At 36.0% G+C, this 27500-nt stretch overlaps 1 protein-coding gene across 15 annotated transcripts in view; it reads right to left on the minus strand.

The window, feature by feature from the left end:
• The window catches only part of LOC106875156 (uncharacterized), a 416143-nt gene that overhangs the window by 46904 nt on the left and 341739 nt on the right, over window positions 1-27500 (minus strand). For 9 of the 15 annotated variants that reach the window (XM_089365264.1, XM_089365262.1, XM_089365259.1 and 6 more), the window contains 2 exons: window positions 17142-17288; window positions 10781-10871 (listed from right to left, as the gene is read on the minus strand). In XM_089365264.1, the coding sequence (XP_089221390.1) occupies window positions 10781-10871; window positions 17142-17288 (238 nt within the window). Of the gene's footprint in view, window positions 1-10780; window positions 10872-17141; window positions 17289-18817; window positions 19466-27500 lie in introns of those variants that run through there. The other 6 variants (XM_089365267.1, XM_089365265.1, XM_089365266.1 and 3 more) reach the window with 2 other exon arrangements.

The following is a 27500-nucleotide window of genomic DNA, read 5'->3' on the forward strand; positions in this document are numbered from 1 at the left end:
ATATATATATATATATATATATATATATATATATATATATGTATGAGTGTTTGTGTGTCTGTGTTTGTCCCCCCAACATCGCTTGACAACCGATGCTGGTGTGTTTACGTACCCGTAAAATAGCGGTTCGGCAAAAAGAGACCGATAGAATAAGTTCTAGGCTTACAAAGAATAAGTCCTGGGGTCGATTTGATTTGACTAAAGACGGTGCTCCAGCATGGCCGCAGTCAAATGACTGAAACAAGTAAAGTATGAAGCAACCCCACCCTCACTTCACCTACCCTCATGTGCATTAATCCTACCATAATCACACACACACAAACATAGGCATTCAACTTAAAGCGACCCCCCACATCACACATCCTCTCACAATATGAACAACTTGGTTCATAAACAAAAAATACTTAACTTCTATTCTATCACACTTTCAACTTCATCTCTCAATAAATAAGATTTTTTTTTTTTCCTTTTCCCTTCCTATTAAAAGCCAAATCACTATTCTTAGCCACTGGCTAAAGATCTACATTCATCTCTAATTTCTATGACCAAAAATCTCAGTGGTCCAAATAAACATATCCTTACACATACATAAATACACACACAAACACGATTACCTACACTAACAAATAAAAATACAGCCGCCCCAAGAAAGAAACAAACTCCACACAACACCACCTAGCCCAAACAGTGCCAAGCCAAGGTAAGCCAAGCTCGTCATGTAACAACACAACAACCATTTCTTAATTCCTCACAAATCTGAGAATTCCAGAAATCATGATGTTCAACTGACAGATTAAGCTTAAAAGAAAACCCCCAAGAACAGGAATGGTCTGTTTGACATAGTTTCCACCAACCGAATTCCACTTAGCAGCTTGAGCCTTTGGTAGAAGACACATGCTCCAGGATTGTGTGCAGTAGGATTCGTTGAAAACCATGAAGTTATGAAGTGCAATTCTTAACCAAAAAGTTGCCTTGTTTTAACTCTCTTGCATTTAAACCAAGAGTTCTCAACCATTTTTTTTATTTACAGATCCCTTTGTTTATTATTTTATTTTGGTGAACCGCCATAACCATCTGATGTTTAAAAACTAGTTTTATACATGCTTTTTTTCAAAATTCCTATTTTGTTCTTCATACATTAACTTGTGTAAGTTGAACAATGGAAAATGTCAGAAAAAGAAACCTAGCTGTTTCTTGCAATACATACCAATACATACATCTAAAGCAAAATTTTTTCAGGGGCCCTTAAAATACTATTGTGGATCCCCAGTTTACCATTTTGTTGCATGGACCCCCCCAAAATCTTATATGGACCGTGGTTGAGAACCACTGGTTTCAACCGGCCATTCCAGCCTAAATATTCTACCTATTTTATGTTCAAATAAGCCAGATCCAGCCTCTCACACTTATCCTACAATGTCATTCTAAAAATAAATAATCAACCAGCCCAAATATCCTACATGTTTCTTGTTCAAACTGGCCAGATCTAACCTATCACACCTATCCTACAATGTCATTCTAAAAATAAACAATCACATTTTGTAGCTACAAGATAAAGCATCATTAATTGAGAACAATGTGAAGAAATAAGTATTACATAAGACAGAGTACTCCGGATGCTGAATGGCTAAGACTCTGTATCTTGCAACACCTTGTTCTATAGTAGAGACATGACAGAAAGATCTAGAAATACTGATTTAATTACTTCCATTGTATTGGTTTGCGTTATCAAAACTGACCAGGTGCAGTCAACATAACATGAAGTAGAAATCAAATTAACAGGACGAATGAATTGATTAAACAATTAATAAATGAATTGATTGATTAATCATATTCCATGCTGGATGAAACATACTGCAGCATTTTGGCTTCTCATCTTGGGAAAACAGGAGACTCTAATTGGAAGCTACAGTAAAAGGTGCTTGTGCAGTTATGTGCCAATTCCAGCATCAAATCTTCAGAAGAGGAGAGGTTGGTAAAGAAATCAAACTTGCTTTCTTCAATTTGGTTTTTATGTCAATCCTCAACGTATTGTCATGAATTCTGGGTAATGACTGACAAAATACAATTGACCAAAATGGAGTTCCTCTGAAGGATCTCTTGAGTAACATTACAAGACATCTCCAGGTCAAACTGGAACGTGTCTCTGCATTGAGAGGAGCCACAGCACTGGTACTACAGACATGCGATTGAAATGTCACAAAAAAAGAATCACAAGATAGATTCTTCCAGTTAAAATTACTGGCAGGAGACCTAGGGGTAGCCCAGGAACAAAACAGTTGGATAATATCCGTAATGTCAGTTGGCCATGGTTGATAAAACAGCAGGAAAGTGTAATAATAGTCGTTTCTGATAGCAACTGAAGGAAGAAGTGCCCACAAGACCCTCCCAAGAATAATTGGTGTAGAAGATGAAGAGATTCTGGCTTTTGACTGCAGGCTGAGTTCAAAATCCGTCAAGGTCAGCTTAGCCCCTTGTCATCCTTCCAGGGTTAATAAATAAAACAAAAAATGTTGGCTGAATTGTTAGAACATCGGGGTGTGTGTGTTGAGAGAGAGAGAGAGAGAGAGAGAGAGAGAGAGAGAGAGTGAGAGAGAGAGAGAGAGAGAGAGTGAGAGAGATAGAGAGAGTGAGAGAGAGAGAGAGAGAGAGAGAGAGACGAGAGAGAGAGAGAGAGAGAGAAAGAGAGAAAGAGAGAGACCTTGTGGTGGTATTTTCCAGTTCTTGATATTCTGAGTCCATAATCATGCCATTGTAGTAACAGGTGGTAGTCTAAATTTGTCACCCCCCTTTAACATTAGTGTCAGGTATCTGGGTACCTTTAATGAAGCCTTCACCATTAGAATCAATCAGGTCACATCTTCAATTTGAAGGTATCTTGGAGGCCCCTGAAGGGGGTCATGAGTATGGTCCTTTCCTTGTGCATAAGCAATTAAAGCAAAAAAACTTTAACAATATGAAGAATGTTAATTTTATCCTAATAAAGATCTGCTGTTGCTCTGATTCAGCAGATTTATAATCAAAGCTGTCCATCCATGACCTTTCCTGCTTTTGTTTGTATATCCAGAATTGAATTATTCAATGTGACCGTTCCTATTTTAAGACTGGAACCAGTAATTTGAGGGAAATTTAGCAGCTATTTCCAGGCATGTCAAGTGACCAAACAGACAATCCTCTCAAACTTGCACTCGCTAATTCTTTTAAGAGAGGCATCTATTACACACACACACAACAAAACCCACAAATTTCTTTTACATCATACAGGACTCCTTAACACAGCACAAACAAGCAAACAAATAAATAAATAAATAAATAAAAATAAAGCAAACAACAACAAACAACAATGAACTGATGTGGAAATACTAGATGTCCTTCAAGATTAAGTTTCAGTTAAACAATAAATTAGAGCGAGAAGGTGGGGTAGCTCACACACAACAGTTGTAGAAATAAAAGCTAATGATGATGATGATGATGATGATGATGATGGTAGTAGTAGTAGTAGTAGTAGTGTTGGTAGTGGTGTTGGTGGTGGCAGTAATAAAAAAGCATAATTTGAAAACAAAGTCTTGCTGAAACTTGTCTACTCATGAAACAACAGAGGACTGAAGTTCCCAGGCCAGCTCTATAATTATATTGTACCTTCTTTAGACATATCATTATTATTATTATTATTAGTTGTTGTTGTTCCTTTTGTGTTTCTTGTTTTATATCCTGTAGGGAGGGTCTCAAAACTGTGGCCCTGAGGCATTAATAGGAAAAATATATTTAAAAAAAAAATCACCTGATTGACAATACTCTCAAACAATATGTGAACTGTTCTCAATAGGGGTGATCTTCTAGACTGTACAAAATATTGATGTTACCTAGGATATAGCTGGTGAACTTTTTTCCATGTGTGACACAACAAACTCTAGTACTATTTTGATCTTCATACTATGAATCAAGGTGCTTGTATTTTGCTAGCTTCGTCATAACTGTCACAAAAGCATTTCTTTTGGAAGATGTCGCCGTGTTGATGTGTACAGTCGTGGCCAAAAGTTTGAAACATCTTTTTAAAATTTAAAATTGTTATACCCAAGTACAATTCCATTTAATTCTAGACAATGTAGAGATATATTTACTAAATAATTGATCCGATGGTTCAATATCTACAAGAAAAAAGTTTCAGACCCATGTTCCAAATTTTTGGCTAAATAATAATATTATTGCAAATTAAATATAACTTTGGACATTTAATATAAAAATTCCAATTTTCAGACCTATATTCCAAACTTTTGGCCATGATCGTATGTACCTCTTATCTCTTCTATCTTTGATAATAATGTCAGGGTAGTTGGCATTCATCTGCTAGTGTGGTTAGGCATCTTCCAGAAAATGGTGACATCATTGCTTCAGTGACCACATTTAGTGTAGAATTTTATCACTTCTCAGTCATTTTCACTTAGAAACTCCTGCATATTCTTCAGTGTGGTCTTGTGGATGTCTAAGACTTTTACCAATTCCAGACCTCCAGAAACAAGGCAGTTGATTGTTTCTTCATACTTTCCACAGAGCCCACTTTGTGGGTCGCTTCTATCCTTGTTGGAGCATCAGACAAAATGCCTTGTGGTAGTTCTTCCAGCCCTTTACATTCTGAGTTCAAATGCTGTCAAGGGCAATTTTTGCCTTTCATCCCTCTAGTGTTAATAGTGGCTGTGTGGTAAGTAGCTTGCTTACGAACCACATGGTTCCAGGTTCAGTCCCACTGTGTGACACTTTGGGCAAGTGTCTTCTACTATAGCCTCGGGCCGACCAAAGCCTTGTGAGTGGATTTGGTAGACGGAAACTGAAAGAAGCCCGTCGTATATATATATATGTATATATGTATGTGTGTTTGTGTGTCTGTATTTGTCTCCCCACCATCACTTGACAACCGATGCTGGTGTGTTTACGTCCCCGTAACTTAGCGGTTCGGCAAAAGAGACTGATAGAATAAGTACTAGGCTTCCAAAGAATAAGTCCTGGGGTCGATTTGCTCGACTAAAAAAGCAGTGCTCCAGCATGGCCGCAGTCAAATGACTGAAACAAGTAAAAGAGTAAAAGAGAGAGTAAGAGTATTACCACAAGGATACAAATTTGGGGCAAATGTCTTAATTGATTCAGTATATTGAATTTGGTTTGTGTTTGATACTAATTTTGTAATTAGGCACACTGTCAGTTGCAGTGATGAGAGTTCCACAATAGAACAACAGCCTGCTTGTGAAATTAATGTGTGAGTGGCTGAGCACTCCACAAACATGTGTACCCTTAACATAGTTCTCAGGGATATTCATTGTAACACACCGAATGGGACAAGGCTGGCCCTTTGAAATATAGGTTCTACCCATTTTTGCCAGCTGAGTGGACTGGAGCATGCTCAAGGACACAATGTGCAGCTGGGAATCGAACTCGCAAGCTTATGACCATGAGCTAAATACCCTAACCACTCAACCACGTGCCTTCGCTAACTTTATTTTATAGAGCCCCACTGGAGGGACGAAATGCATGGTAAAGATGACTAAGAATTTCATTCCTCTGGATGTCTTTTAAGAATGCTTTAGTTGATGTAATCAACCCTATCAGTGGTTTCCAACCATTTTTTTTTTGCCTATGGATCTCTTTGTTTCTTAATTTATCCAATTGGATTACATACGCCATTTGATACTCCAGAAAAATCCTATTATGTTTCTAAAATAGTATCTTATATGAACCCCTAAGGATCATGTAGTTGAGAACTTCTGAACTTACAGCACTTCTAAAATAACAATCATCCTATAGCAACATTCTCATTATCATCAGTTAATGTTTGCTTTTGACAGGAAACTGGTGGGTGGCAGGGCCGTGTTGAGCTCCAGTATCATCTTTGGCGTGGTAGCAGTGTGGAAAAACTGTGCAGCAGCAATTGTGGAGTTTAAAAAACAACAAACAAACACACAAAAAGGGGGGGGGGGGGGTAAACTATTGGACAGACAAATGAATTGGTCCTTTTTTCCATTTATTTTAGTTCTTTCTAGTGTTGTTTCAATTAACAAGAAAAATATTTTTATCATAGCGTTTTATTTATTTATTATTATTTTTTTATTTTGTAGCTCTATTCTTTTTCAACGACTCTTTCTATTGCTTTTGAAATTAAAAAAATTTTTTTACTCCTTTTCAGAAACAGAGTGCCAAATTGAATCCTTCTCTATTCCTACCAAACACAAATGAATTCATCTAACAGTCAAATACACGACTGATATTTAGGTTCAACATGTGGGAGTTAACATTATATACAGTTACAGCAGATAAAGTAAATTTTTTATTCTTTGGAATGGTAACTTATTTTATTGACTCTGGAAAAACAAAAAACAAATTTGGTCTTACAAGGGTTCTGATATTCATAATGTTAAGGAACACAGTGTTGCAAGTAATCTAAAAGTATATCTTTTATCTATTTCAGTCATTAGACTGTGGCCATGCTGGGGCACCACCTAGAATTTTTAGTTGAATGAATTGACCCTAGTACTTATTTTTTCAACAAATTGATTCTCATATCTTTATCCCACACAGTATTCTGATCAGTCTGTCTGTCTTTTTAATTAATCATGGTTTATCATGTAGCTATAAGATTTTGATGATGTGGATTGCCTATTTTTAGAATGACAGTGTAGGGTTGGTATGAGAGGTAGGATCTGACCAATTTGAACACGAAAATAAAACAGGAAGAATCTTTTGAGCCAGATATGTCTGGTTTAAATGCTAAAGGGTTAAACCCGGTACTTATTCCACCGGTATCTTTTGCCGAACCACTAAGTTACAGGGACGTAAACAAAACAACACCAGTTGTTAATAGCAGTGGTGGTGATGGTGGGGGACATATAAATATATACATGCATAATACACACACATACATTCACACACACACACATGATGGTCTTCTACACAGCTTCCATCTATGAAATTCACTCACAGGGCATTGATCAGCCCCGAGCAATAGAGGATATCCAAATTGCCATGTAGTGGCACTGAACACAACTGTGTAACACCTTGAGCAAGTACTTCTACTATAGTCCCAGGTTGACCAATACCTTGTGAAAGGATTTAGTAGATGAGATTTTTAAAATCTTTTTTGTCTTTTTTTTTTGGTTTTTGGAGTGGGGGCAAGCTCAATCTTTTAGCTTTCCTGGAAACATTAGCCATATGGATGAGATGAATGAGATGAGACAGGGATCAAGATGAGCCTAGATGGAAACTTCTTTTAAGTGATCACGCAACCTGCTAGAAATAACAGCCTATTTTTTAATTTTTTTTTTTTAAATAACTGTCTTAAATACAAAAAAGACACATTAGACAAAGTAGAAGGGGTCATAATGAGAATGCCTTTTATCACCAAACCAAATATGTAAGGGACTTTACTAGAATCTCATTGAGAGTGGTTGAATAAGAGAGAGAAGGGTGGGGTTGGGGGAGAATGGAGGTTTATATGGAGAAGAGAGAGAAACCACTCTCAGTCAACTTGTGTGTGTGTGTGTGTGTGTGTGTGTATGAATATTTGGGTGAAAGAGACGGAAAGAGAGAGAAGAAGGAAAGGCATAGTTCCTCTTTTCTTTCTCTCTCACACCCATCCACCCACCCACCACATATCACATCCTGCATCAGTCATCCAGAGTTTTTTTTTTCTCCTTTTTGCTTGTTTGTTTGTTTGTTTGTTCTGCTTTGACATGTGACTGGTGTGCATTGTGAGTGTGTGTGTGTGTGTGTGTGTGTGTGTGATAGAGAGAAAGAGAGTGGAGAGGGATGGGGGAGAAAGAGTGAGGATGGGAAGAGGAAAGGGAAAAACAGAGAAAAGATGACAAAACCCATGGTCATGTGACAACAGTTTCTGTAAATTCATTGATGGGTGTGTGAGAGGAGGAGGGGACAGCATACGGCTGAAAGTACATATATATATATATATATATATATATATATATATATATATATATATATATATATATATATATATATATACACATATACATATATATATATATATATGTATATATATATATATATATATATATATATATATATATATATATATATATATATAAAAACAAATAGTAAATGAATCTATTGTACCTTTAGTATATAATAAAGTATTTATAACATACCTATAATAAACAAAGAAAACAACCCCTACACTTGCAATATATACACACTGTGTGTATATATATATATATATATATATATTCTCTTTTACCCTCTTTTACTTGTTTCAGTCATTTTACTGTGGCCATGCTGGAGCACCACCTTTAGTCGAGCAAATCGACCCCAGGACTTATTCTTTGGAAGCCTAGTACTTATTCCATAGGTCTCTTTTGCCGAACCGCTAAGTTACGGGGACCTAAACACACCACCATCGGTTGTCAAGTGATGATGGGGGGGGGGGACAAACACAGACACACAAACACACATACATATATACAACGGGCTTCTTTTCAGTTTCTGTCTACCAAATCCACTAACAAGGCTTTGGTCGGCCCAAGGCTATAGTAGAAGACACTTGCCCAAGGTGCCATGCTGTGAGACTGAACCCGGAACCATGTGGTTGGTAAGCAAGCTACTTACCTCAAAGCCAGAGTGAGGTATAACCAATAGCTGCACAACATCCTGAAGTATATTTGCCACCTAAATGTGGCTAACCCTTAAGGATTGATGCTACTGTAGCATGTATCCCCAGGAGGACATCTCCTCCAGCTGGCTATTGACACTTTCCGTGCCCTATCAGTATTTGCAAAGGGAAGTCATCCTTCCCATCTCCAGCCTGACAGGATGCATACAGACCCAAGTTTCTGGGTATTGACCCGTCATCAGTGTGTGACAATTACTGGTTGGCAATTACTGGTTGAGTGATTCTCAATGCAAAATATATACACTTTTTCCAGTGACGGAAAGTCACTGATCTTGTAAAAGTGGAAACAAGCAATAATAAATTTCTGAGCAAGGTATAAACAGTAGCCGCACGACATCGTGAAGTATATTTGCCACCTAAACATGGCTAACCTTTAAGGATTGATGCTACTGTAGCTTGTAGCCCCAGGAAGACACCTCCTCCAGCTGGCTATTGACACACTATCTATCTATCTATCTCTCTATGTATATATATATATATATATATATATATATATATATATATATATATATATATAGTGCATATGCATGGTATACCTATAAAATGCAAAATGGATCCACCATCAGTTCTATTGAAGAACATTTAGTTATTCAATCAACTGACTTTCTAAGCCATTAACCCTTTTTATTGTAGGAAATCAAATATATTCATTCAAAATTTCATTACCCTTAACTCCAGAAAATAGTTTTATATACCAAGCTATCTTTTGTTACAAAATGTCAAATTTGAAACTATTTTTTTTTCTTTTTTTTTAGTTGGGGTATATTAAGTTCATTGTAGGAATCAGACTTGCGGAAAATATCAATTCTATTTTTTTGGTAGATATTCAACATCATTTAAAGCATAATGTTGCAGTGAAAGAGTTATCCAATCAGATGATTGGAGAAGACACAGCAATAAAGAAGGATTGGTTGGATGTGATGGTAGAGTACGGGTGCATTTGTAGCATGTGATGATGTACAGGGTGTTGGTAACTCTATCATTAATATTAAAAGTAGTATCATTAATATATCATAAACCTTCTTAGATGTGAAATGGAACTGATAGATCTTTCTCTCATTAATTCTTTTACTGTGGAAATCAGATGTATCCTCTTAAAATTACTTTACCCTCAAACTGGAGAAAGCAGTTTTGTTCACCAATCTATCTACAGAACATTATAAAATGCATAGTAAGCATCATGTGAACATGTAATAAACCCCATAGTACAGCTATGCTATGCACAGTGCACCTAGAGCACTTGAATTATACACATAGTATATAAACAGACATAATATACCGAGAGAACATCATGAAAAAAAATCAAAAAGGACACATAGATAAGACAGTTCCTTTTTTTTCTCTGTTCCAGGTAGGCAAGTTTTTGTCCCTTGCAAAATGAAATATCAAAGGTTAAGGATGAACCAAAGAAGAAATTTCCCCCACTCCCAAATTTTTCCAATTTCTATATCAGATGATAATGATGATTATGATTATGATGATGATAATTCTTTACAAGACCAGGATTTTTCATGGGAGTCACGAGTCAATTAAACTGAACCCAATAAATAACAGGTACTTTATTTTATTGACTCTGAAAAGATAAAAGGGTGAAGTTGACCTTGGCAGCAATTTCAACTCAAAACGTAAAGAACTGGAAGGAATGATGTGAAGAATTTCGTTTGGTGCAGAAGTGATTCTGCCAACTCACCACTTTGATGATGATGATAATGGGGATGATGATGATGATGATGATAAGACTGATGATAATGAAGATAATAAAGACGATGATTAAAAATAGGAAAAGATATATGGTTATCCCACATTATATAAGGATGAGGAGAAATAACTGGGAAGACAAAGAAGATGAAGAAGGTGATTATAGAAAAACGGATCAAACTCTTAAGACACAAGATGGTGAGAATGAGAGAGGATTAGCAGGTTGGGTTGGAGTTAATTTTGTTTTTTGTTCTTCTGCCAATCAGTAAGTAAAGGTTTATTAGAATTACAGACCAATACTGAAAATAGAAGTTTAACAAAAAAAAAAAAGAAGAAAAAAAAATTGAGTATAAAGAAAAAGGGGGAGAGGGAAAGAAAAGAAAAGAAAAATCAATGTTTTGAAATACTTACTCTGAAGCTTCTTTAATCCTCTGCAGAGGTAACAATGCTGGACTAGTTTTGCTGATACTCCCTAAAGGGGCATTTGAATAATCATCAGGATCTAAAAGAAGAAAGGAAATTCTACATATGAATATCTAACTTATCCTCGGTATAAGAACAAATAAAATAAAATAAACAATAAAGTATACAAAAAAAAAAAAAAAAAAAACTCCAGCATGGCCGCAGTCAAATGACTGAAACAAGTAAAAGAGTAAAAGAGTAATACATGTCAAAAACAAAAAAAATTAAAATACATGTAAAAAAAAGAAGCAATATAAAATATCTTATCTGCCAGTGTACAAGACATGCTTTTTGTATTCTTAAATGTAACAGCAAAAAAATCACCACGTATCTAATGTGGCTGTATTATAGATGCGATATAGAGTGTATTAGTGCTGCCGCTGCACCACTACAGCTGCTGCCGCCACCACCATCTGTTAATGTCCATTTTCCAAACTGGTGTGAGTTAAAACGGTTTGACTGGAACTGATAAGCTGGAGAACTCTACCAGGCTCCAGTCTGATTTTGGCTTGGTTTCTATGGATGTATGCCCTTTCTAACACCAACCACTACAAGAAGATAGTGGTTGCTTTTTGTAAGTCACCGGCACAGGTGACTCGTAGGTGTCACTGGCACATGAAACAAATTTATATTTTTTTCATCTTTTGTAAAACATGTGCACACACACACATATAAAATGGGCTTCTTTCAGTTTCCATCTACCAGGTCCACTCACAAAGCTTTAGTTGTCCTGAGGTTATAGTAGAAGATACTTGCCCAATGTGCCACACGGTGGGACTTGGGAAGCAAACTGCTTTATATGTATATATATATACTTTATTTAAAAGCAGCAGAAATATAACAAAAGACTGTTGTATTTCTGCTGCTTTTAAATAAAGCATATTACTCTACCTTTGATATTTGAGTACTCTTTTTACCACCTTGTTGCACATTTCATGTGCTTACTCCGGTATATATATATATATATATATATATATATATATATATATATATATATATATATATATATATATATATATATATATGTAAATATATAAAGTTAGAAACATAGATATCTTGCTACACAGATAATCTCTCTCTCTCTCTCTCTCTAACTCTTTCTCTCTCCCTCTAGAGAGAGAGAGAGACAGACAGACAGATGTGTGAGGTGAGGCTCATTGTAAACAGGTTTTGTTAAGTTCATTATAAATAAACCCTGGAAGCAAGTGAAATTCATTTGACACAACTCATTGATTTTTCTGTATAGAGTAAGAGCAGTAGCATATGGAACTGGGAATAATCTTCTGTGCAGCTTCATTCAGTGAATTTTAACCAGCTTGGCTCAAGCAAACATGGCTCAAAGTGACAAATTCTAGTAGTCATAGACATTAAATACTAATCAATGCAGTTAGCCGTAACCAGGAACATAACTGAGAGCTACCACAGTATCTACCCAGATAATATATTCCTCTAAACTCACATTAATATACATATACATATATATATATATATATATACCATGGCTCATTTCATAACTGGAGCACTTCAACAATCGAAATGGCCAAAAACACTTTAAAAGAGTATTATTTTGACTGACAGGTTTTTTTTGCCTTTTGTTTTTAGCTTCTACAATTAAAATTCCCTCACATCACAAAGAAAGAGAGAGAGAGAGAGAGAGAGGGGGAGAGATAGAGAGAGAGAGGGAGAGAGAAAGAGAGGGAGAGAGAAAGAGAGAAAGAGAAAAAGAACCCCATTAAAGCGGTTAATTAGTGCATAAAAATCTGTATAAAATTCTTGAATTGTTTTACTGGTTTTGATCATTAGAGTACGGCCATGCTGGGGCAGTCTTGCAGGGTTTTGTCAATCACATCAACTCCATTATCTGTTACTCATTTTATCAATCTTCATTTGTCAAACCACTAAGTTATGGAATATAGTAAAAAAAAAAAAAGAAAAAAAAAGAAAGACACATCAGATTTTAAGTGACGTGAAAGTAAAATCTGACACACAGACGAAAACATCTGCATATACACAAACACACAATGTATGCAAACACACATATACATACACTAACAGTTTCAGTAAACTTATACTGTACTCCCAATAAAACATACAAGTTTTGTAGTCTGAATTACAAACAATGTTTGAGTAGGAGTGTGTATACATGAATGTATGTATGTCTCTCTCTCTCTCCCTCTCTTTATTATATATGCATGTATATATGTGTGTCTGTGTAAATATATATATATATGTATGTATGCATGTGTGCATATGCAAGTGTATATGCAGATGTGTGTGTTTTCTCAAACAATAATTCATTGTACACATTTACAGAATGAATTATGCAAACCAGTTAAAAAATATGAAGTGAAATGAGGAAGAAACAACTATAAAGAAACAATAATGAATGCAGTCAGGTTAGAGTTCCTCCTTCACAATGGCTTAGGCAATACTTGAATTCACTACGTTGCACTCAGTGCACTTAAAAAACTTTAATGTCAAATATTGTTATTAAATTGATGTGAGAATGTGTATGTGTGTGTGTGTATGTATGTATGTATATATGTATGTATATATATATATATATATATATATATATATATATATATATATATATATATTTATATGTATATATATATATATATTTATATATAAAATTAGTGTACATTTAAACATAATAGAGGCGACCCTTAACAGGCAGTCTTACATGCTAGAAGTAGCAGTCAAAACGACCGAAACCACATTTAAGAGCAATTTCGAAAGGAATGAAAAATAAAAAAAAACTTTTACCTTGTTTTTTTTATAGCCATTCCTAGGTTTCGAACTCTAGTTAGCAAATAAAATAATTTGCTAGGTGAAGTTCTCGTCAGTATTTTTCATTCCCTTTGAAACTACTCTTAAATGTGGTTTTGGTCATTTTGACTGCTACTTCTATCATGTAAGGCTGCTCGTTAAGGGTCACCTCTATTGTGTTTAAATGAATACTAATTTCATATGGAAAATATGTTGTCTATTGACTTTTTATACATGCTAGGCCACTGGTATTGAAATTTCTAAAGATATTCACTACCCTATATTTTATGGATGGATGGATGGATGGATGGATTTATTCACACACACACTAATACATGTATCATCATTACCATTTAATGACCATTTTCCATGCTGGCATGGGTTGGACAGTTTGACAGGAGCTGGCAAATCTGAGGACTGCACTAAACTCTCTACTGTCTGTTTTTGTATGACTTCTATGCCAACCACTTTACAGTGTGTTCTGGGAAGTTTTTACATACATATTGGTTCCAAGAGTGAGCTGTTGATTTAAAAATGAGCTTTTGTGTCACAAAAAAATTGCTTCAGCAACGCAGACAACCAAGTTTACCAAGAACGGTTCAGAGAATGGTCCTATTAGCAATAACAAAGGCTTTTTATTAAATCAATAAAAGCTTGATAAAGAGATATGAGGTGCTTGATGCCTTTTCCTTGGAGCTGACAAGCTGAAAATATATATGTCCACTGTACCATGACTTGATCTCAAATTTCATTAGACTTTCTGGGATAACCAAGGGGCATATCCACTTTGTAAACTGATTAAGTAAACGTTTTGCAAAAACGTTACCAGTTTCTTCAAGCAGGCTTATTCCTAAAAAATTTCCACACATTCTCATTTGGATCCCTTTCTTTTAAACACTGAAATTATAAATAATAGCATCAACCCAGTCTTGTGGAACAGGAGCACTTGATCAGATGGTGGATCTCCACAATCAAGGAGACTTAACCATATGCCTGGTTTAACATCTCCAAATGGCAATTTGGGTGCCTTTCGTGGAGTTCACTCTGTTGCAAGCGTCTGAGACAGGTTTCTGGTTTCAGGATATCTTCTACAAGCCATCTTTTCAGTCAATGTTACAGGTATTTGGCACTATCTTTCCTCTGGAACAAAAGGTATCGCACTGTAACTCTGTGTGTGTGTGTGTGTGTATACACACAACAGTTAAGGAACAGAGTAGATAAAATCTGGGCTACATATGTTTCATAGCGAATGGAACCTCGGAAGTGGTAAATATCCAAGTGGAGGGGTGTACTACAGCCTACTCTTCAGACCAACATTATCTTGATTAAATGAAGTTTACACTGTTGTTAGGAGCCCCCATGTTAACATACAGAGGATTCAATAAGAATTCTTCCCAGCTTACCGTACTCCAATAGGGAAAAACATTCATAACCTTTGGACGCAATAAACCACTGTTATGGATTGCTTGAAGCTTACTTTCTTCCTACACCTCGACCCTCAAATCTTACATATATACATACACACACAGAGATACACGACTATACACATACACGCAGAGATACACGACTATACACACACACTATATATATATACATAAACATGTGCGCACACGCGAGTGTGTATAGAAGTACATATCCATGCATACAAGTCTGCATTATATCTATAAGTATACACATATTCATATGCTTTATATAAATGCATATACACACACATTTGCTAAGTGAAATACAATTGCTTATGAAGTGTGTGTGTGTGTGTGTGTGTGTGTGTGTGTGAGAGAGAGAGAGAGAGAGAGACAGAGAGAGAAAGAGACGAGAAAGGGAAAGAACAGAGAGAGAGAGAGAGACAGATCTCTGAGTTCTTGGGAAGATTTCACATGCCCCAGTGTCACCAAAATCAGTGCCAGTCAGCACTGCCCCCTCTGCACCAACCCCTATCCCGCCTCACCATGGTTATCATATCGTCAGCTGGTGGCATGATTATGGTATAGTTTACTTATAGGTGCCAAATTACGTGTTTAACCTTTGACTCCCCCTCTCTCTAGCCAACTCAGTCATAATTACCATCAATCATGCTTGCTCTGGTGTGAACCAGCTTACATTCCTTCTAAGAATGATCCAACCAACCGGAAACATGACAGACAAGAGTGTAAAAAAGTACACAGACAGACAGACAGACAGACACACACACACACACACACACACACACACACACACACACATATATACAGAGAGAGAGAGAGAGATAGGTAGATAGGGTAGTAACTAGATATATAGATTATGTAGGTAGACAAGATAGACACAGTTACATAGGCAGATAGACTGATATAGATAGATAGACAAAAGACTGATAGATAAATAGACAGGTAGACAGACAGACATAGACAGTAGATAGATAGACTGATAGATTGACGGAGACATATAAGTAGGAAGATAGGCAGTTAAATGGGCAAAATGATAGATTGATAGACAGACAAATAGACAGATAGATAAACAAACAGACAGATAGACAAACAGACAGACAGGTAGATGGATAGATAGACAGACAGATAGACAAACAGACAGACAGGTAGATAGATAGATAGACAGACAGATAGATAGATGGATAGATAGATAGATAGATAGAAGTAGAATCTGTTTATTACAATCATGCACATATTACTTTATTAAACAATTTCATAGAATACTTTATCCACGGCACACAAACCTCTAAAATATAATCAGACACAGACATTCAGAAACAAGTGACAAACACATCCACACCCACCATACACACACACACACACACACACACACACACACACACACACAGTATGTACATATATTAGACATATATAAATACACTATATACAGTAAACAAAGTTATATATATATATATATATATATATATATATATATATACAGAGATAAAGAGAGAGAGAGAAAGAGACAGAGAGACAGAGGAAAGATGAGACTCATCTAAAACAAATGTCATTCATAAATCATGAAATTACATAAGATACACACACACACACACATACACAAAACACTAATATTTTCTTTTAATTACAGAAGACTACTTAAAAGAAAATACCATTGTGTGTGTGTGTATGTCTGTGTGTGTGTGTATGTCTCTGTGTGTGTGTATGTCTGTGTCTTTGATATGAATGGCTCAGTGTCAAAAAGCATAGTATGTGCGTGAGTGAGTATGTGTGTGCATGCACATGTGTGTGCGCATGTGTGTATTCCAAGTTCATTCTCTTTGTTTTCTTTCTCTTTCAGAGACAGCAACAACTTTTTTTTTCTGCGTCAGAATTCTTCTCTTTTGAGGCCTCCAGGAGTCAGATTCCCTCAACATTTTGTCATGAATGTTGGCTTATGACTAAGAGTACATGTTTCAAAACATTTTATTGCGACAATGTATAGTTTAATTCTCAAACCAACCAACGGTAACCAACAAACAAAATTTTACTACTATTATATATAGAGAGATATATCGAAAGGTAGTCATAGTGAAATCTAAAATAAACTAAAAGGAAAAGAAAAAAAAAATGCGTACTCCATATGTAGGCGTGGCTGTATGTTAAGAAGTTTGTTTCCCAACCACGGGGTTCTGGGTTCAGTCCCACTGTGTGGTACTTTGGGCAAGTGTCTTCTATCACCTCGGGTTGACTAAAATCTTGTGAATGGATTTGGTAGACAGAAACTGAAAGAAGTCCAAATACATATATATTTGTTTGTGTGCGTGTTTGTCACCCACCACTGCTTGTCTCTTTTAACTTAGTAGTTCATCAAAAAGAAATCGATAGAATAAGCACCAAGTTTAGAAAAAAAAAAAAATCCTGAGGTTGATTTGACAGAAAAATATTCTTCGAGGCAGCACCCCAGCATTGCCACAGTCTAATGACTTAAACAGGATAAAAGATCTATTTTGTCATGCATTATCTTGTCTGTCTGTCTATCTTTTACTTGCTTCAGTTATTGGACGGCAGCCATGTAGGAGTTTATCTTAAAGGGTTTATCTGAACAAATTGACTCAGTACTATTCATTCATGTCTGGTTCTTATTCTGCATCCTTCTTTTGCAGAACCATTAATGCCATGGAAATATAAACAAACCAACACTGGTTGTCAAGTTGTCAAGTGCTTGTAGTGGTGGAGACAAACACAAACACATACATATACACAATAGGCTTCCACTCAGTTTCTGTGCACCAAATTCACTCAAATGGCATTGGCTCACCTGGCACTATAGTAGAAGGCATTTAACCAAGATGCACATCTATGTTTTTATTAATGTTTGTTTTTAATGATCAATAATAATAAAAACAATTTTACATTAAGCTCAAGGTTTACCTTATACTTTTGTAGCATTCAAATTTATAATTCTTTAACAAGAATTGACAATGATCTTGAAGTCACTGTCAATATTCTTGCTTATGAATATAAATATATATTATATAAACACACACACACACTAACATATATATCTCACTGTATCATTTTATTAACCAGACTAACAGATGTTGTTATATAGAGCTGGTCATTAAGGTGTTTCTTTGTATAATTTACTACTCTGCTTGGAAACAGGTGAGAGTTAGTGACAGGAAGGGTATCTGACTGTAGGAAATCTGCCTCAACAAATTCTGTCCAACCCATGCCAGCATAGAAAAGTGACATTAATTACAATGATGATGATGTATACCTGCAGTGGATATGAAATAATTTCTTCTGAGCTGGTTAGTTTCTTACCCTACTCTTTCTTTTATTCTGAATCTAAAAATGGAAGTCTATGGAATAATCATGCTCATCACGACTCCTGTCAGAATTTCTCCGAAAATTGTGCAAACACTATTTTCAATCTATTCAAAATCACAAACAACAATCCTAGACTTCCAAACATCTGTTGTTTGAACGATTTGAGGAAGAGAAGAAATGATTTGCTATAGACATGAAATAATAATTCTAAAATTCACTTCTAAATTGATGTCAAACTAACTGGTTGTGTGTTCCAGAAAGTTCTTTTTTTATTATTATTATTTTTAAATGACTGGAATAATTTCAATTAGAGTTAACTTGCCTATTTGTCTACCAACTTCTCTATCTCTCTCTCTCTTAAGAATCTACTTATAGACACAAACATTAGCACTGTCCTAACCCTTTGTTAACATATTTCTGTTGAAATACATTGCCTTCGTTTCAATGAAAGCCAAAAATAATGAAGAATTCAGTAAAATAACATTGTCTTTATTAACCTTTATTACTGTTTGGAACATAAATCAATACAAAATTCCAGTGGAAGGTTTTAGCTTAGATATCTGTGTGTAAAAGAGGAAGTTTGTATCACAGAACCAGTGACTGTATTTTGGATGGTTCAAATTAAAAGGGTTAGCCACAAAACAACTTCTTAAAATTACTGTTAACACTGTATAAACTAGGAATACAAAGCTAGACCCGTGGTTCTCAACAGGGGTCTATATGGCCCTCGGGGATCCTGTTTGTTAAGTAGCTTGCTTACCAACCACATGGTTCCGGGTTCAGTCCCAAATGCGTGGCACCTTGGGCAAGTGTCTTCTACTATAGCCTCGGGCCAACCAAAGCCTTGTGAGTGGATTTGATAGAGGGAAACTGAAAGAAGCCCTATATATATATATATATATATATATATATATATATATGTGTGTGTGTGTGTGTGTGTGTGTTTGTGTCTGTGTTTGTTCCCCCAACATCGCTTGACAACCGATGCTGGTGTGTTTACGTCCCCGTAACTTAGCGGTTCGGCAAAAGAGACTGATAGAATAAGTACTAGGCTTCCAAAGAATAAGTCCTGGGGGTCGATTTACTCGACTAAAGGCGGTGCTCCAGCATAGCCGCAGTCATATGACTGAAACAAGTAAAAGAGTAAAAGAGTAATAAATTGTTTAAACTTCTGCTATACACAAAATATCTAAAGAATTTAAAAAAATTTTTTATACAGCTCCTAATAATATTTAATTCTAAAAAATATAATAAGATTTTTAAAACATTGAATAGTTATAAGGGTCCAACTGAGTAAAAGAAGAACCAAAGGGATCCATAGGCAAAAAATGGTTTGTGAATCCCAGGTGTAGACTTAACATATCTTAGAAACCACAAAAATAAAAGTTGGGAGCTATTACTTTTATAGTGATAGAGATACCATTCTGAGATTTCAGTTACAAATATAGAAAATATATTGAAGGGGTTGGTGTCTTTAACAAGAAGGATTCAGGAGATTGTGCTCCATCCTAATGACAACATTTTTGAGGGGAAACCACATCACTTTTGTGAGTGTAACTGTACAACTTAAACATGTAACCAACATACTGGTCTTGGAATAACAAACACGTATTTTTTTTTATAATAGAATATTGTGGAAATTAGATTATAGAATACTATCAAGACAAAAGTATAACAAAAGTTAGAAAAATTTGGGAGTAAAACACCATTTTCTTTAGTATGGTGGACGATAAAGTAAAAATAAGAAAATGACAGATAACTAATGTGATAAAGGAATATTTTTAACTTAAACAATAAAAGTTGATTCCAATGTAGAAAAAAAATGCATAAAGAAAAAAATGAGACAGACATCTACAAGTTTTGCTAAGAAACCACCAACGCATGTTTATATATATGTATATATATATATATATATATATATATATATATATATATATATATAAACATGCGTATATCTATCATCATCATCATTGTTTAACGTCCGCTTTCCATGCTAGCATGGGTTGGATGATTTGACTGAGGACTTGCGAACCAGATGGCTGCACCAGGCTCCAATCTGATCTGGCAGTGTTTCTACAGTGGGATGCCCTTCCTAATGCCAACCACTCCAAGAGTGTAGTAGGTGATTTTTTATGTGCCACCAGCACAGGTGCCAGAGGGTGCTGGCATTGACCATGATCGGATGGTGCTTCTTACGTGCCACCGGCACAGAAGCCAGTCTAGGCGGTGCTGGCATCAGCCATGTTTGGGTGGTGTTTTTTATGTTCCATTTGAATGTTATTTGCTTTTGATGTACTTGACTCAATAGGTCTCCTCAAGCATGGCATGTCACCCTATGATCCAAGGTATTTTTGAGTGATTACATTTAAAGTGACACTGTGGTTGTATGAAAATATCTGAAGTAAAAAAAACAAACCTGTTACTTAAAATCAGTGTAACAGCTAACAATAATTAAATATATGTCAGTCTGTCTGTCTGTCTATCTATATTCAATTAAAAAACCAGTCAGTTATAGAATCTATGGAGAGAGAGAGGAAGAAGTGTGGAGAATGATCCTATGGAAAATGACAAGACTTAACTCTAGTTAATAGGAGAGAGAAATTAAATAACTACTTAAAAAACACACATCTTGAGTGTAAAACAAATTATAAAGAATTCTCCATTCTTCTCCGTATTCTTCAGGAAGAAATCTTGTTGTGGATGACTGTTAATCACAGTTATCTAATTCAACAATAGCACCAGCACTATGATGACAATATCAACAAGAACAACAATAATAATAATAATAACAGCAGCAACTAAAGAGAATTAATTAACTAATAAGAAAAAAAAAAAAAAATTGACAAATTGTGTATAGTAAATGATAAGTTTAAATATGACAACAACAACAACAACAACAACAACAACAACAACAACAAGGGAAAATTCAATTCTGGAGAGAATGGCTACTTAAGACAATATAAGATCTCAACAAAGATTTGTCATGTGGACATAAGAACACGATTGAACACACAGACATTATGCATACAAGGCAGTGACATGTATTGGTACACAGCCATCATACATAGAGATTTAGGAACACACACGTACAATCAATGCACACCATCATTTTATACATTTATTAATGGAAACACATACACACACACACACACACGTCTTTTATCTTTTATCTGTTTCAGTCATTGAATTTTTAGTCGAATGAATTGATCCCAGTGCTTATTTTTTTAAGCTCGGTACTTACTCTATTGGTCTCTTTTGCCAAACCACTAAGTTACAGGGATGTAAACACACCAACACTAGTTGTCAAGTGTGATGGGGGAGGGGGGAAAACACACACACACACACATATACAATAGGCGTTTTTCAACTTCTGTCTACAAAATCTACTCAAAAGGCTTTGGTTAGTCCAAAGTTACAGAAAAAGACACCTGTCCAAGGTGCCATGCAGTGGGACTGGACCCAGAACCACATGGTTGGGAAGCAAGCTTCTTAACACACAGTCACTCCTGGCTATATCATCATCATCATCATCATCGTTTAACGTCCACCTTCCATGCTAGCATTGGTGATAAGTATTGAATAGACAGATAAAATGATAGACTTAGACAGACATAAAGAGACAGTGAGACAGACTGACCAATAGATAGATAGATAGATAGATATGTAGAGTGGGCATCGCTGTGTGGTGTGAAGTTTGCCTCTCAACCACATGGTTTTGGGCTCAGTCCCACTGCATGGCAACTTGGGAAAATGCCTTCTACTATAGACATGAGCTGACCAAAGCCTTGTGAGAGGATTTGGTAGAGAGAAACTGAAAGATGATCATTGTACATGTATATGTGTGTATGTATGTGTGTGTTACTGTCTTGTTGCTTTGACTTGGCATGATGGTTGTAAAGGAGTGTCACCTTCATACAAGTGGTGTCCTTCATTTCCAATCTTCCATGAAAAACATTTCTGGTCATGGTGAAAGAAATATTACCTTGCTTGAAAAAAGGTTGACTGTTGGCAACAGGAAGGGCATCTGGTTGTAGATAAATCTGTTTCAACAAATTCTCTCTGATCGTGAGCATGAAAAAAGTGGATGTTAAAATGATGATGACAATGATAATGATGATGACATACATCTATAGGGAACAATTTTTCATCCAAACATGTTGAAAACATGATTGTGTTTCTCTAATTTTTCTTAATCAATGATTTTTCATTTCTGCTTAGTTTGGAACACTGACATCCCTAACACCATTGAATGTTTCTAGTTCATCTCGGTCTTATCTTCTGTAGGAAGTAGATGTTGGTGATGTTTTTTTTATGACTGCATCCATTGACACAACATGAGAGTGTGTGTATGTGTGCGTATGTGCGTGTATTTATGAATATATGTTTGTATAATTATCATACACATAATAAAGTTATGCCTCCACTTTGTCAGCAACAATAATTTAATTATTTGCCACAAGTGCAGAGCACTAGATGAGGGAATATTAAAAGGAATGAAAAATTTACAAAAAAATCCAATAATGATGATGATGATTTTTATCACCAAATACCACCACTTCGCAAAAGCACAGTTCTGAAAGCATTTGAGAAATTGAGCAAGTACGAATTTGAGTATGAAATGGATTGGCACCAGTTGGCTTTTGACATTGTTTCCTATTATGTGGATCATGAAAATAGTAGCCATGATATGAATGGCAAACCAAAAAGGCAGTTCTGGTCCCTATTCGAAGAATAATATTCCAAGTGCACTCCCTATCACCACTTCTTTCCAGCCGGGCATTAAACCCTTTAGCATTCACATTATTCTGTGAAACGTAATTCTTATTTATTCATTGTTTTGAATTAATCATGCATTATCTTGTAGCCATGAGATTTTGATGAGGTAACTTAATTTTTAGAATGATATTGTAAGGTAATCGAGAGAAATTAGATCAAGCTAGTTTGAACATAAAGCAGGTAGAATATTTTGGTTGGATATGGCCAGTACAAATGTTAAAGGGTTAACACAACTAATCAATATGTTAAATCATAGCATTTGGATACAAATGTTATGGAAGGATAAGAGACCATACTTTCTATATAAACAATTTCAAGAGGTAGAAACATTCTTTGGATGGTATAAAGATTCACTAGAGAAACAGATATGAAATTTGGTTTAGAAAAATGCACTAAGCAAACGTTTGAAGAAAGGAAAATTAAGAAGATTACTAGAATAATATTAGATACAGAGACAAGAGATAAAGCATTTGAACAAACCAAAGTATTAGAAATACTAAAGAACCCATGAGCTATCCAAATAAAACACACACAAATGAAAAAGGACTATTATAGACACAGAAGGTTAATACTTAGAACAAGTTAATAGGTATGGACAACCTAGTATTTCCAGTAATAAGTTCATCATCATCATCGTTTAACGTCCACTTTCCATGCTAGCATGGGTTGGACAATTTGACTGAGGACTGGTGAACCAGATGGCTACACCAGGCTCCAATCTGATTTGGCAGAGTTTCTACAGCTGGATGCCCTTCCTAACGCCAACCACTCTGAGAGTGTAGTGGGTGCTTTTACGTGCCACCGGCATGAAGGCCAGTCAGGCAGTACTGGCAACGGCCACGCTCAAAATGGTGTATTTTACGTGCCACCTGCACAGGAGCCAGTCCAGCAGCACTGGCAATGATCTCGCTCAAATGTCTTTTCCATTTCCACCGGCACAAGCGCCAGGAAGGCGACGCTGGACACAAGTGTCATCACGATTTCGCTTTCGCTTGCCCCAACAAGTCTTCGCAAACCAAGTTTCGTATCCAATGAAGGAGACGACGTTGGTATGGGTGCCATTATAGTCAAAATATTGCTTCACTCTTTGTTCTACCTGTGTGTCACATGTAACACACAAAATATATTTCCCTGGTAACCTTGTATCATAAATGATACGCATTCATAATTTTTTTCCAACCACAAAGCTTTATATTATTCAGAACATATTAAACAAGGGCCAACTAAAAATCTAAAAAAACAAGTGTGGATATTTAGGACAAAGTTATGAAAATGTTTTGGACAGGCAAAAGGTTAAACTGAATGCAAAGTGAACTGGGCAAGACATAACAGGAAAATAGGAAACATAATGACTGCCTTTAGAATTATACTATCCAAAAAGCTGACACACAAAGGATTATATTCAAATGGAAAAAAACAAAAAACAAAAAAAAAAACAAAAAACTGCTGTCTTCAGCAAAGACAATAAATATTAAACACAGGTTAAAAGAACAAACAGGTGTTAAGAGCTAAGGTGAGTGGGACCTGAAATGGGGATTATTTGAAAGTGTCAAGTTGAAAACATTGGCAAGAAAATCCTTTACATTGTAAATACCGAACAAGACTAGTCGAAGGTGAAACTGATAAAGAAAAAAAAACTGAACAATTGTTGAGAAGCAGAGGACTCAAAAGCTGAAACTGACAAATCTCTTTTGGTTTCAACACCTTCACCACCAGAAACTTCCCAAAATATGTATGCTGAAATGTATACGGATGAAACAAAATATTACGGCAGAATATGCGAGTTAATGAAGGAACAATCAATCATGCTGCTTCTGGTTGCTCAGACAACATTTCTAGATTTCCTTTCACCCGAAGCTTGTTTACCTGTAAGTGGGCTAATTAAAAATGAAAAAAAAAAAAAAACCTACAGGGGGAGAAAGTGAGATGAGGGAAAAGACTAAGTTCATCTACCATGAAATTGTATTCTATGAATGTCCTCAGCTTGAAAGTGTCTTCAGCAAACGTTAAGTAGTTTAGTATGGAGACTGAGACACACCTTTTTTGCAATGGAAGAAAGCAAGAATCTAACAAGAAAATGAGCAAGAATAAGCAGAGGGAACTGGATAAATTTGAATTTCCATATTTTACAAATGAGAGTAGAAGTGTATTTTGTGCGGAATGTGCCTGAATGAGAAATAAAAAAAATAAAATAAAAACTTTGACAGAAAAGAAAAACAAATTTAACTGTTAGAATAACTCTCTGTACTATTAACACATCTGCAGTGCTAGTTACAACATATAGGTTTGTGATACTGAACAGGAGCATGACAGACCTACTTTACATAAGCTGTAATATGAGCAATCTATTTAAAAAAAGTGCCACAAATCACACAATAAGTCTGGTACCTAACTACTGTACATCAAAAAGACAGGATCGTAATAGGGTGGTATAGACTGTCCAGGGAGCAATAAGAGGTCATAAACTCTTTAGCACTTAATCCGGCCATATCTGACCCAAATATTCTACCAGTCTTATGTTAAAACTGACCAGATCCAGCCTCTCACACTTACCCTACAATGTCATTCTAAAATTATACAAACACACCATTGGAATCTTGAAGCTACAAGACAATGCCTGATTAATTAAAAACTGTGAATAAACGAGTATTACAGGTGACAAAGAAATCTGAATGCTAAAAGGTTAATGTTGTCATTTACTTTACTAACCCAAACAATCCTTATTGGAGTATGTGGCTTGTGTGCACCAGCAACCCCAAGTTCCTTGTATGGCCTCCCATATGGAATACACAAAAGGCTAGAGACTAGACTAATATGGATTATTTTCCCCAGAGGTAAAAATATGTTGTGCTGAAGCAGAAATTACACTGACTTAGTTGTGATACTAAGTGATTGATATACACTCAAAAAGTGTTTATTAATCACTTCATTTATAACTGACACAACTGGAATTAATACACAATCATTTCAGAGAAGACATTGACAATATTACCAATGATGACAGTCAGTGGGGTGTTCAAGAAAATAGTAATTGTAAGATTTGTAAAACATTTTTAGGATATTTCTTACAGAGCACTGGCTAACCTTGGACATTTTCATTAACCATGAACACTTCCTTTTGCTTTTACCGCTATGATGTGTGTAACTCTTGTTCTGAGAAAAGAAAACTCATGATGTATTTTTCAAACCATGAATTACTGGCCCCAGTCAAACTGTCCAAAATCATGCCAGCATGGAAGGTAGACATTAAATGATGATGATGATAATCTATGTATGAGTGTCTTTGTGTCTGAATAGAATAAGAACTAGGCTTTAAAAAAGCCAAAAAGGCCTGGGGTCAATTCATTTGACTAAAATTCTTCAAGGTGGTGCCCCAGCATGGCCACAGTCTAATGACGGGAAATGTCAGTGACCTGTATGGGCTGATGATTGATGTTCATCCAGCTGAAACATTTGTAGTTTGTGTGCTGTAAGAAGATGAAGATTCAGAGAGAAGACCAGAGAATGAGAAGTTAGGATAGTTATTTTGTCCCTTTTGCTGAGTTGCTAAGTCACAGGGACATAAACACACTGACATCGGTTGTCAAGCAGATACAAACACATGCATATAGATGACAGGCTTCTTTCAGTTTCTTATTTCTTTATTGCCCATAAGGGGCTAAACATAGAGGGGACAAACAAGGACAGACAAAGGGGTTAAGTCTGTTACATCGACCCCAGTGCGTAACTGGTACTTAATTTAATGACCCCAAAAGGCTGAAATGCAAAGTTGACCTCGGCGGAATTTGAACTCAGAATGTAATGGCAGACAAAATACCGCTAAGCATTTTGCCCGGCGTGCTAACGGTTCTGACAGCACGCCGACTTAGTTCAGTTCTTTCAGTTTCTGCCTACCAAATCCACTCATCAGGTTTTGGTTGGTCTGGCGCTATAGCAGAAGACAGTTGCCTAAGGTCCCAACCACACAGTGGGACTGAACCAGGAGCTATATGTTTGGGAGGCAAGCTTCTTACCACACAACCATGCCTGCGCCTGTGGACTTTTTAAACAAAATATTAAAAAAAAAAAAAAAAAAAAAAAAAAAAATCGACCTCTCAACATAAAAGAGGATTCCCACCCCATCTTGGTGTAGTCAATTCGAGAAGAAGGATTAGCAGAAAACAAATACATGGGGTGGAGGTAGTGTGGTTGGAGCATGGGTAGCACAACATAATATGGGGTGACAACCACGAGGTGAGTATTGGCTAGGTGTAACTGGGTGGAGACGGTATGCAACAAACTAGTTCTGAAGTGGGTGTGTGTGTGGTGGGGAAGGAGGGAGGGAGTTGTTGTTGTTGATGGTGGTGGTGGTGGTGGTGGTGGTGGCAGTGGCATGAACTGTTCTG

This window comes from Octopus bimaculoides, chromosome Z (genome assembly GCF_046866305.1).
Source record: "Octopus bimaculoides isolate indiv1 chromosome Z, ASM4686630v1, whole genome shotgun sequence".
NCBI classification, from domain to species: Eukaryota; Metazoa; Mollusca; class Cephalopoda; order Octopoda; family Octopodidae; genus Octopus; species Octopus bimaculoides.